The following is a 12132-nucleotide window of genomic DNA, read 5'->3' on the forward strand; positions in this document are numbered from 1 at the left end:
TTTTCAGTTGTTCCAGAAAATGGAGCCCTAGACATATGAATTAAAAGGGAAAAAAAGGTAGGAGATGTGGGAGATGTGTTGAGTTATAAATATTGATTCAGTTATTTGATTATATATATGCACATTTAACTTCATACATAATAATTATTCTGATGTGAACCAGATGTGAACAGATTTATATGCAAAACGGGTAAAAAACAATAAAAAATCCAACAATAACCCCCCCAAAAACCCCTCCCTAAACAAAACGCCAAACAAACAAAACCCAACCAGCCAAAGTAAACAACTTTTTTTTTTTTGTGGCTCAGAAGGCAGAACTAAGTCAATGTATTTAGATAGCATAAAGTAAATGGATGAGCTATTTATCATTTATATGTTAATAGGAATTTTGAGCCATAGTAGTTTTTATTTTTGTTTTAGTCACTTCCCCCAGAAGGACGAGAAGTTAAACCTGCAAAGAAAAATTGGAATTGTGTTCAGTTTTCACTTTTGGTGAAATCATGAAAGTCTTAAAATGATGATATTACTCTGTAGACTAAGGTACAAAAATGCTAATTTATTGCTAGACTGCAGCGTCCAATTTGCATTCCAAATCAGACTGCAGAGCTCCCCAAATTAGTAGGTGCCCTCACAGTGTATTTAACCTATGTTTTTCCAGAGCAAACTCCCAGCAGTGCATGTGTTTGTATGTGCTTCCTCGTGTACATACCCACATGTGGTGCTTCACCATTTTAAGATCCAGTTATTTTAATAGAGCTTTGAAGTATACAGCTAATTTGAGGTATGAGGAATCAGTAAAAGAATTGATACAAGAACTGTTTTAAAGCTCTGAACTGCCTCTAAATTCATTTTTACTGTGACAATGAGAAAGTGTAGAGTGCAGAAAATTTGCAGTGATTAATGTCATGTGTTAAATTGTGCCTGTGTGTGTAAACACATACACACACACAATATTGTATTGCTATAAAGATGGTTTTTAGAATATTGTAAAGGCAATAGTGTATATTTGTTGTTAGTTCCTGATAATACAGATATAGGAGAAAAAGGGAAATGAAGAGTCATATTATTCTTAAATGTGCTGATACAGGAGGAGGGGGAGAGGCGGGGGGAGAGAGAGAGAGAGAGAGGGAGAAAGACAAGTAATACAGCATAAAGAACCCACAGGCATTTGGGCTTTCCCACTTCAGTAGCAAATAGGGGGAATTATGGGTTGGTGGTCTGCTTCCCGTTAGGAGGACACCCCTCCATCTGTTTTCAGTACAGCCTGTTTTCAATTTAAAACACAGATTTCAATACAAACCTCAATTTCTTTACTCCATTTTGTATGCAAAGTGAGGCTTATGAATCGGTGTCATTGCCATAAGGGCTCAAACCAAATTTCCCCCCAAAATTCACAGGCTGTTCATTTGAATACCTGCTTACAGTGGTACACAATGGGCAGCTTTGAGAAGAAAAATTGATAATCTTCACGGAAGAGTAATTTGAATGAAATTACACTTGACAGCCTGTCTCCAAGCAAACAAGGAGAGTGAGGGAGCCTTAGCTAAGCTCTGAGGACTTGCCTAAGCCTCTGCTGTTGGAGCTTCCCAGGGAAAAAAAAATCCACACTTTTTCCTACATCTGACTGAAGCTTTTGATTAATTCTCTGTAGCTGTTTCTAGTGAAGAAAGGTAGCCATGGAAGAGAATATGGAAGAGGGACAAACACAGAAAGGTATTGTGTCAAAATTGCTTTTTCTTTGCATGGAGATAATTATTTTGTTGTTCCTTATTTGCCTTAGCAGCATGCTGTAAGGTTGGGGAATATCCGTATGTGGCAGATGGGGAAAGACATATTATTTTCATATCATTTTCTTCATTTTTCTCTCTGCAATAGCACATAGCATTAATATAGTGACTGCCAGCTGATATCTAGTATTAAAAGAATCTAGGTAGCAAATTTTGCATCTATACAAATAACGTTGCGAGCATTTAATGCAGCCTGCTTTCCAGACTAGTCTTTGTTAACGTTCATTTATTTCACGTTTTCACGCTTGTCTAGCTGGGTCAAGGGAGTCTAGTGTGAACTATGAGAGAGCTACTCACACAATATTTGGAGCTGGTTGCAGTTGGATATCTAACAATGTAACCAGTATTTACACCTTGAATGAGAATCCAGACTGAACAAAGACATGGAGTCTATTTTGTATATATTAGGCAGTATTGAAATTTCCCTCTGCCTTTTTGCCACTTTGGTTTTGTAATGTATTGCAGCAGACTTGCCATAGTTCTAATACTTGTATGACACAGATTTGAATTGTGCAGAAATTAATTTTGCAGGCTGCAGATGAAATTGCTTTAGCAAGATGTGCACAGCATGTTCAGAGCATTTCTGTTCCACGGCTTCTGGTTAAAAATAACTGAACGTTATGGGCTGTGTTAGCACTTAAAGGTCCAGTTTAAAGTGATTGTGGACTATTAATTAATGTGTGGATCTTTGGGAGACACAGTGTTTTCAGTCTTTTCGCTTAAGTGTTATTCTGTAGAAGCGACATAACAGTAGTGAAAGGAACCAAGGTTTTTCATTTTTCTTTACTGCAAGCACAAAGGATAATCCTAGTGAATATTTGCTATGTTAAATTTTTATTCTTTTCATTTTACATTTCTTGAATTCACATCCATTTTTGAGGAGTATATAGGAAGTTGCCAAATAATTTATAATAAATTGCCTGTAAAGGCAAGTTTTTCGGCACTGATGCCATATTCTGTTTTTCTGCTCCCTGATCAATCTCCTTCCTACATGTAAATGTCGTGCTTTCTCATTATAAGTGACCCATTTAGACAGAATGCAGCTTTGAATTGTTTATGGTCCTGACTTGATCTAGATGCAGAGTAAATAGTCATGAGAACATTAAAAGAGGATATATGTGCTCCGTGTGTATACACACTTATGTTTATAGATAAATAGATTAGTATCTGGTTGGTGATTACAGCAGTTTCTTCAGTTCAATTTTATTATTTGTAAATGACAGAATAAGAAAGTACAGGACAGGTCAGTTTTTCTGTTTTGTTTTGGTTTGGTGTGGTTTTTTTCCTGAAGGTAAAATCAATACTTTTACTGTATGATTCAAATTATTTAAGGTGCTTTGCACTTAGAAATTGAAGACATGCTATTTTTAAAATTCTGAAATGCGTTCTTTTGCTTCTTGAAACAAGTAAATTGAACTGTTTGACCAATGAATCAAAATACGTCATTGTTACCAAATGATATTGCCTGAAGAAACAGCGTGAAATTCAAACTCCCTAAATTCTTATTAGAAAGAGAAAAAAAGAGAAAAAAGTGAATAATTTTTGTATATTGAAAGAATGTGTTGTTATCGATAAACTGTGTCCTCATTGTTCATATGATAAGCAGTTGAATGACCAATAGCCACTCAAAATGGTGTGATTAATAGTGTGATTACAACAGCTAACACGACTTACCCTCCACCCCCATTTACAATGCCATGTGTTCAGCCTTTTTTCCCTTCAGTGGTACCCAGCTGTCATCAGAGACAGAGAATGTTAAGAGCTCAGAAATCATATGTATTTATCCTTATTGCTGTGAAAAGGGATGCTGCTTAGTTTCTGTGACCATACCTGTGAACTTGTCATTTCAAGATGTCATGTTCCCTTGTTGGAATATGACAATTTTTAAAATGCATTTAGAGTTTGAAAAATATTTGCAATTCAGGAGACAAATTAAAAATTATTTTCAGTTTTGAATTTTTGGGGGTGCTTGATGGCATGATAGGGAAGTATAGGGATGATTATGAAATCGTGGATCTCCTTAAGTTTTGCATTTTGCACTTGAAAAATATTGACTGGTACTAGTATGACATGATAGTCCTCTTTCATATTTCCTGGGGTTTTTTTGCTTTCATTTAGTGTGATCTATCTACTATGTGTTTAATTGATATCCACAGTATAGTTCCAGGTCATCCAGACCATTTTTGTTAATTGTAGTATTTCAGCAACAGTAATTGTAATTCATATATTCTGTTTTTCATCCTCCTGCCATCTCGAATGAAAATGTTTCTTTCCTTTTCTTTTCCAATTTATACAAAATCAATGGGAGTATAAATTGTCACTGCTTATCAACTCTGTGCTTTTCACAGCAGATGCTTCGAACCTCCCACTGAACAGCATTACGTCTTGCTGGCAGCCATGATGGAAGTGAATAACTTCATATTGATGCGTTTCATAAATATGATGAAGATAGCTCTAGCAGATTTGGAAGTCTTTTTATTTCTGACAGTTTTATGACATAAGACATAATTAAGTGCAAACATAATTCTTAACATAGTGGTTCTGAATAATGACCTTCTGCCACAGTCTCTCCACATTTTAATGTTTAACACTTAGGATTTCTTTATGTCTGTATCTTGGAAAGTTATAATCAGGGAAATAGATTCCATTTTTTTTTCCTAAAAGCAGTCAATCACGAGAAACTTACTTCAAAGTAAGGGTCATCTTCTCCCCTTCCCATTTTCTTTCTATTGGCCTCGGAAAGTGTGTTTTTGTGTTGGCATCACTACCCTTATTATTGTAAAATAAGATAAGGCTGTTGTCCAGCAGTTTTCATATGTAAAGCTGTAAACATTGAAGCCAAGAATAATTTCTATTCATACATTTCCTGTTTTAAAGTACTAGAAGACTTGTTGTTCTTCCTCCACCCCCTTTTTTTCCCCTTGATATCACATTTCCTTTGGTAGGATGTAAGTACAGGTTTGGGAGGAGGTTTCAAAGGTATTTACTACTCAGCTATCTCTAGCTGTCCGAGAACTGAAAGTGTGCAGGAAGTCTGTCTCAAATATAAAGTAAATTAACACTAAAATATATTCTAACAAAGTAAAAAGTCATAACATCTCAGAAATACAACTTGTTCACAATTTCCGTAACACTGACATTATGCTACATCCTAGACCTCTAACATACTAAGACATTAGATTGCAAATTTGCTGTCTTGAAAACCCAGGATAACTAAAGCCTGCAATTTATTTGACTGGTTTATTTTTCAAAAAATAGCAGGTCCACTTATAAACAGAAGTTTCACTGATGTCTTTAGGGATGCATGCTAATTTTGAAAACCTCATGCATAAATTGCATGTGGCAGTGGTAGGCCTCAGCTGCCAGTGTTTGAAAGACAATGACGTCAAACTGATAGCTTTGTGATATGGAAAAATGTACTTTTCAGGTCTTCCCTCTGTGAAAGCACTAAGATTGCAATGATGTCTCCAGCCCCAGTTATTTATCCCAATAAAGAACTTTTCAGAGCGCAGGCACTGTAAGTTTTTGTACTGTAAGGAACTTGGTACAGGGGAGTGAGAGGTTCTCACCACAATCTGTTTCAGAAAAAAGGAGAAATGTTCTGAAGCACACTAAGTCCTGCTATACCATTTGCACTAAATTGAAGATGAATTTTCTTTTTTTTTAATGATTCATCCATAACTTCATTTTGCAGTTTTAATTCCTTTTTAAAATAAACTCTTGGGAATCAGTGGAGCAACAAACATGAGGAGGATACAAATGTTATTTCAGCTCTCTGGGCTGTAGTATACCTAACGCAGTTAAGGGCTCACCAGAAGGATAGCAAAAAGATATGTAGTATTATTGTGACTAGAAATGATTGAATGCCAGGAAATAATGACTTAGTATTTGGCCTGCATTAGTGATATAAGTGGATCTTCTGCCTGTTATCAGAACTTTTTCATTTGTTCCACAGCATACCAATAAAGGAGAGCTTTAAGCAGAGTTTTGGAAGAAAATCATAAGGAGACCAGGATGCTATCAGTAAAATGTAGACACAGCCTCTGCTTCTTCAGCCACGAGAGGCTAAATTGTTTCCCCTTACTTCAGTACTTTTTGAAAAATGGCAGGCTGACTTAGTAGGATAGTAGAGAGTAGATGAAAATAATGTGTTTTATTTCATATTAAGAAATACCAGCAGCCAACGGGTCCAAACACTTCTGGCATCCTTTGTAAGTTAGTCTTCTAAATCTTCTGATTTACCTCTGAGAGAAGAACTGTCCTTCTCTTTTGACTATTGTTACAAAGTTGGTTAAAATACGAATGAGGAAATCAGTATTTTGCACTTTGATTTTGTTTGGTGACAATATTTGTAAATAAAGCAGAGGAGTTATTTTTTGTTCTTTAATGTAAATGCCACACTGAGTGAGGGCCATGCTTGTATCTTCTGTAGTTAGATGTTATATGTTAGTATTCAAAAGTAACTTGGAAATCATTTTTAAATTTGGCCTTATAAGTAGGAAGTAGCAGACATTTTCTGGTTGATATTCTTCATACCAAATCTGGATTTGTAGTGCTTGATTCTTAAAGAAAACCTGGTGGGCAGAGGTCAATCTCTATTTGCTTTGGGAATACCTTTTCAATTTAGTAGGCTTAGTTCCCAAGCTTGTGTTCAGATTGGATTCTTGCAAGTTGCTTCAGAGTAGAATGGTCTTAACTTTCATCATGTTTATTGTTCCCTGTTCTTAAAGGTGTGTGTGTTATAATAAGAGCATCAGATAAAATACTCACTTAACAGTTACAAAGTCACTAACAGAGTAAATAAATTTTCTTTGTAATCAATGCTAAATATGGAAATAGACTTTAGCATCTGGTAAACTATGTCACTGTATTTCCTGCTTAATACTCCTTAGTAGTTAATCAATAGGGTTTATTAAAGAAAAATGCAGTAACAGTCAATATGAATTTGAAGTTTATTGTTCTAATACTGTAAGAGTTATTCTCCTTTATGTAGTAACTACAGGCTACCTTACTTAATATTCTTACATTAGGAGCACTGAGTTGTAGAGTTGTAATTTGAATATGTTATTATTCAATACATTAGGCTTTTATTCATAGATAATGATGTAAATAAATTTAGTCTTGCTTGCTTATTTAATCTTTAACATTGAAATGTCTCTGTTAATAGTAGAAAACTTTGTATTTATTACAGGCTTAACATTATACTAGTCCTAGGCATGAAAATCCAGCATTAATAGGACTTAATTATAATTTTATATACACTCTTTCAGGGCAAAAAACATTCCAACTGCCCCAAGGCAGACGGAATCTTCAATTCAATGTGTGAAAATTTAAGTCTTCATGGTAATTTTGGCACTTGGATGTCAATTTCATAAATAAGCTATATTAAAAAGATTTTTCATAGTAGATGTAAATTCTTAGGAAAAAAGTATTGAATATATTTTAAATTATTTATTTACTCAAATTCTTGAAAAAATACTATATCAAAATAGAAATATAAATTTATAACAAGTTTTTTTGACACTTTGTGAAAGTAAAGGCTCACCTTTGGGGAAAAAGGGCTACTCTGGGTTTCCAATTACTCTAAAAAAATAAGAAATTAGGAAGGACAATGCAATACTGTAGATACAGCAAAGTTAAATTTGATCAAGCTGAGTGCTTAGGCTCCTTATGGAGAAGGACTGAGAGATTGTTATACCTAATATCTAAAATATTTTCATTTTATGACTGTGCCTTCATTTCTGAGAAGTACCTTAAAAAATTTGGCAATGTGACTTTGTAACCTGTTTTAAGTAGCCTGCTGCTGCACTAAAATTCAAGATGGAAGAATGGAGGAAATGCTACTGGGCTCACATAAGAAAGATGTTTGCTTTCTTGATACAATAATTTTTACCTGCTAATAATTCTCCCTATGTACACAGGTGAGAGTATACTATTTCCCCCTAGTAGTTTTATATGGAGGACTGAGTAGAAAATAATAAAAAAACCCCACATTTCTGGGTTGTTCTGCCTCAGATTGTAGACACTGTGAATTATTTTATAAAATCCATGATGAATATAGGCACCTGATAGCCATTGAAAAACAGAATGTAAAAAAGGCAAAGGTGAATATTGATCTTATACGAAATACTTTGTCAGTTAATGTTCTGTTTGACACTTCTATTTCAGAAGACTTTTCAGCCAATTCAAGGGACTAAAATGCATAATTCTGCTAACATCTTATCACATGGCTGATTTCTGAGACAGGCAGCAAGTCCCACACTGATGTGTTGTCACAAATCTTTTTCTTGTGGGAGTGGGGAGTTACAGAGGCTTCAGTTCCCCTGTGTAAGGAATGAGGAATAAGCCTTGTCATTTTCTCAGCTACAGAGGGATCAAACTCAGAGCATCAAAATTGAGAGGGTCAAAGATATACACCAAGTAGGAATTAACAAATCTGGGAACTATTGTGTACATGTGCTCTAGGGCCTTATGGAGGAGCTGCGCTGATACAAAAAAATGGCTTAAGTGTTCTCTTAGCTTGTCCATGGTAACTCTTATGCTTCAATGCATTAGTCTCAAGAAAGCTAAATGTTATCTTTTATTTTTTTCCCCTCAAAATTTTCATCTCCTTCTTACTAGTTATCATGGAGGAGTTCAGTACTCCTCCCAAAATTTATACTGCAGCTGTCTGGAACAACATTTTCCAAATAACACTTGCTGAAATATAGCTACTAAGTGCAAGCATTACTCTTCTTTTTGCACTTGCAGTGTACCTGACATTTGCACTTGGATAGTTTCTGAGGACTTTTTTATTTGTTTCACATAGTAAAAGTTTCATTTTTTTCCCCCAGCAGTGATAGCAATAGAATTATACACCAAAGGAATAGCACAATAAATTTGGTATCAATTCTAACGAAGTTCAGTCTTTTTAATGGTGGCATGGGGAGAATAGTGCATTTGCTGAGGTTCTGGTATAAAACTAGACCAAGACAAATGCATTTGCTGAATTTTTGGTATATGAGCTTTGCAGAAAGGTACTACTGCCAAAATTTTTTAAAAATCAAGGCAAAGTATTTTTTTCCCCTCACTTGTCAGTATCTTCCTATTGGTACCTAAAGACTGCATTTTATTTTATTTTTTTTTTTTAAAAAAAAGAGTAGTTCTTTTTGATTCTCCTGGTTTTCACTTTTCTGTGGAAGCGCTTTCTTTACTTTCTTTTTAATGCCTGGAAGACATGGAATTTAAATTCTACAACATTTTTTTACTTTCTTCTGGGAACATGTAATAGAAGATGACAAGTGTTGAATGTTTATTAATTAAGTTGTAGCTGGTCACATCGTACTTCTCAGGTTGCAGAAGAATGATTATATACAGGCAAAATTGGACATTAAGGAGGAATCTGAAGGAAGAGAGTGTAGTAGCCTAGCTAAGGGATTAGGCAGGGATTGCTTTGCACTAAGGCACGATGGGAAAAAAGTAGAGATGATTGATGATTGTGGTGATAGAAGTTCAAGAGAGGCAATATGAAGAAAAGAAGAAAGGGATAAGCAGTAGAATTTGAAATACCTTTGGAGGGCTTCAGAAGTCTGAAGTTGATATGGAAATAGGGGAATCATATCATCTTTTATTTTGAAACAGACCTCTGAGGTCATCAGGACCAACCATAAACGCAACACTGCCAAGCCCACCAATAAACTATGGTGGAAGACAATATTAGAGTTGAAAGAACATTTGAGTTTTACCTGAGAAGTTAATAGAAGCATAAATTTGAATTACCTTTTTAAAATAATGACCATTTAATTTAAGCACATTTTTCCCCCAAGTAAAACAGCAGCTATGTTCATGGCTACTAATAATACTGTAATTTTACTATGGTAATGTAACTCTGGGCAGTTTCTGGCTATTTAAGGCTATAGGTGAGGGAAGAGGGAGAGTAAGTCCGTTTTTATCTTAAAGTGATGAGAGATAGGAAAGATTCTTTTAGTTGGAAAAGGAAAGTATATAATTTCACATTCATGGAAAGAGTTATCAAAATTGACCTGTTGGCCTAGTTTCTCTGGTGAAGGAAGCTGGTACTGCACCCCCTTGCTTAGCAAGGTGATGGAGCCAGTGTGGGAGGCTCCACAGTGTAGTGGCACCCTCTACTACTGGTGAATCAGCTTAGCTTTCTTTATGCAGTTCATCAAAGCCTCCCACCCCCTGCTTTCCCACCAAATCATCTCTTACTCTATTAAGATACTTGCCATAGTAAGCACCTGGCATAACTTTGAATCCATTTAAAATCCTTTAGAAAACAACCATGGGAAGAGCTTGGGGTATATTTTTGCAGTTCTCAGGTGAGGATGTTTGATCATAGCTAAGAATTTAGGTTTGCATATTTTTATGCCAGAGTAGATCCTGAGCTTCTGATGTCATGGTTTTGATCAGTACCGCAGGGTGAGATGAGGAAACTTATCCAAACCAAGTACTTATCCCTGTGCTTGAATGGCAACAAGCTCTGATTCTCATCCCTCCAGCAGAAAGCTAATACATACATCCTGTTGTCTTCTACTTCCATCTGCCACATTGTTTGCTCCCAGTCTCTTTTACCATTCTATGACTCACTGAACACCAAACAACCTTCAAAAGATTTTCTGCTCTGAGACAGTGGAAGTTACTGTCAGTAACTTGAATGCTTTGGGAGAGTTTGTGAGTTACCTAACAGTGAGGTCATTCACTTGAAGACTGCTTTCCTTGTTAGTGGATGGCAATAGACAAGGTAAAGTTACCTTAACCTTTCCAGTAAATTAATCTTTGCCTTTTGCCAGTTAAATACCATAATGTGTCCTCTTGTCGTATGTGCTAAGTGATATATATTCAGCAGCTCCTTGCTCTTTACTGGTCTGCTTGTTCTGTTACCTCTGTGGTGAAAATTTATTTCCAGCTACATTTTTATGCATAACTTATTTACCATGTTCATGATGCAACTTGGAGCCGGGATCTGTTCTCTGTGATGCTTATGTTTGATTTGCTCCCTTTGCAACGGAGGAGTCAGGGAACAACTGAGACGAAGGTGATGCTGTCACTTGGACCAGACAAATGCTTCTGTGCCCTACCTGAGTACAGTGTTAAACACCTCAGGCACCTGTAGTAGAAGAGGATGCAGTAGCTGCTTCTGGGGGCAGTGAGCCCAAATTCAGCCTCTCTGGCTGCTGGATTAGTCCACTGTGGAAAAACCTCAACTGAGCAGATGTCTGTGAAATTATTTTTATTTTTACTGATAATGATGATGATAGTATAATAAAATAATATTTTGAATTCTGCATATGGTGTGAAAGAACTTATAAACTTTAAAAGGATAGTGTTTTTTAAAAACATAACCAATAAAGAACATGTACTTGAATTTATGGGGGTAGTTGGCTGATAAGTCATTGTAAATAGTAAGTCAATATGCATAACTGAGGATGAAAGTAAATGTCTGAAATTGCCTTTAGAAAAGGACCATTGACTATTTGCACTGTGTTGGTCATAAAGGTATTCAATTATATTATTGAAAGTTGTATTATTGATTTTTAAACTGAGCAGCTTTAGTGTGAAAAGCTTCCTGCTTAAAATGGTTTGCCTTTGTTCTTGACTTGTTGATAAACCAGTCCCATATAGAAAAGTAATTTACATTTCCAGCTCATTGACACAAATACAGTGTTTTACTTTATTGTGAAATAGTCTGAGTATGTTAGAAAGATAAAATGCTTTTCCTATTTGTTGGTGTGCTTCAATATAGCAGCACAATTGTCTTCAGAGAATTTCTCAGCCTTCTAATTTTTAACTGACAGGTTGACCAATGCTTCTGACCAAGATACACTTTTGACATTATAAATAAACATAACCATGATTTCCCTGACCTTTCCTCTTAGTAGAAGATTGCAGTTCCTCGAAAACACCTTCAGGTTCTCTTTGCAGTTCTTATGGTAGTCAGGAGCCTTATTGCCATTTTACTCAACTAGATGGTTGAACTAGATTAAAATGAAACAGTGTCTTCTTTTCCAAGTGTTCATAAGCAGCTTGACATCTACTCCTCTGAGTCACAAAACATGTCTACTATTTAATCTTGATTTATATTTGGTATCAAATGCTTTCCTTTCACTGGAAAATTCATAGTTCTGATAGAGCATTTAGGACCCCTTTTATTTACGCTGCCCACCAATGTTGTTGAAAAGGCTAGATTTGCTTGTAAGTGCATATATGGCCCTTGATTACTTCCAAAAATTATAGACATCAGTAATTTGAAAATCTGAAAAATCAATGACCAAAGGTCTGATCTTGAAAGGACTTAAATATACATCTTTGATGTCATGCACTGCGAGTACTCATTGGTTTTATACCA

The 12132-nt window shown here is 35.6% G+C and overlaps 1 protein-coding gene across 1 annotated transcript in view; it reads left to right on the forward strand.

Moving 5' to 3' along the window:
• Window positions 1-1271: 1271 nt before the first annotated feature.
• GPM6A (glycoprotein M6A) overlaps window positions 1272-12132 on the forward strand; it is a 121510-nt gene continuing 110649 nt past the window's right edge. Inside the window, exon 1 of the mRNA XM_032109708.1 lies at window positions 1272-1713. Within this exon, the coding sequence (XP_031965599.1) occupies window positions 1677-1713 (37 nt within the window). The 5' untranslated portion in view covers window positions 1272-1676. The remainder of the gene's footprint in view (window positions 1714-12132) is intronic.

Source organism: Corvus moneduloides, chromosome 5 (genome assembly GCF_009650955.1).
Source record: "Corvus moneduloides isolate bCorMon1 chromosome 5, bCorMon1.pri, whole genome shotgun sequence".
In the NCBI taxonomy this organism is placed as follows: domain Eukaryota; kingdom Metazoa; phylum Chordata; class Aves; order Passeriformes; family Corvidae; genus Corvus; species Corvus moneduloides.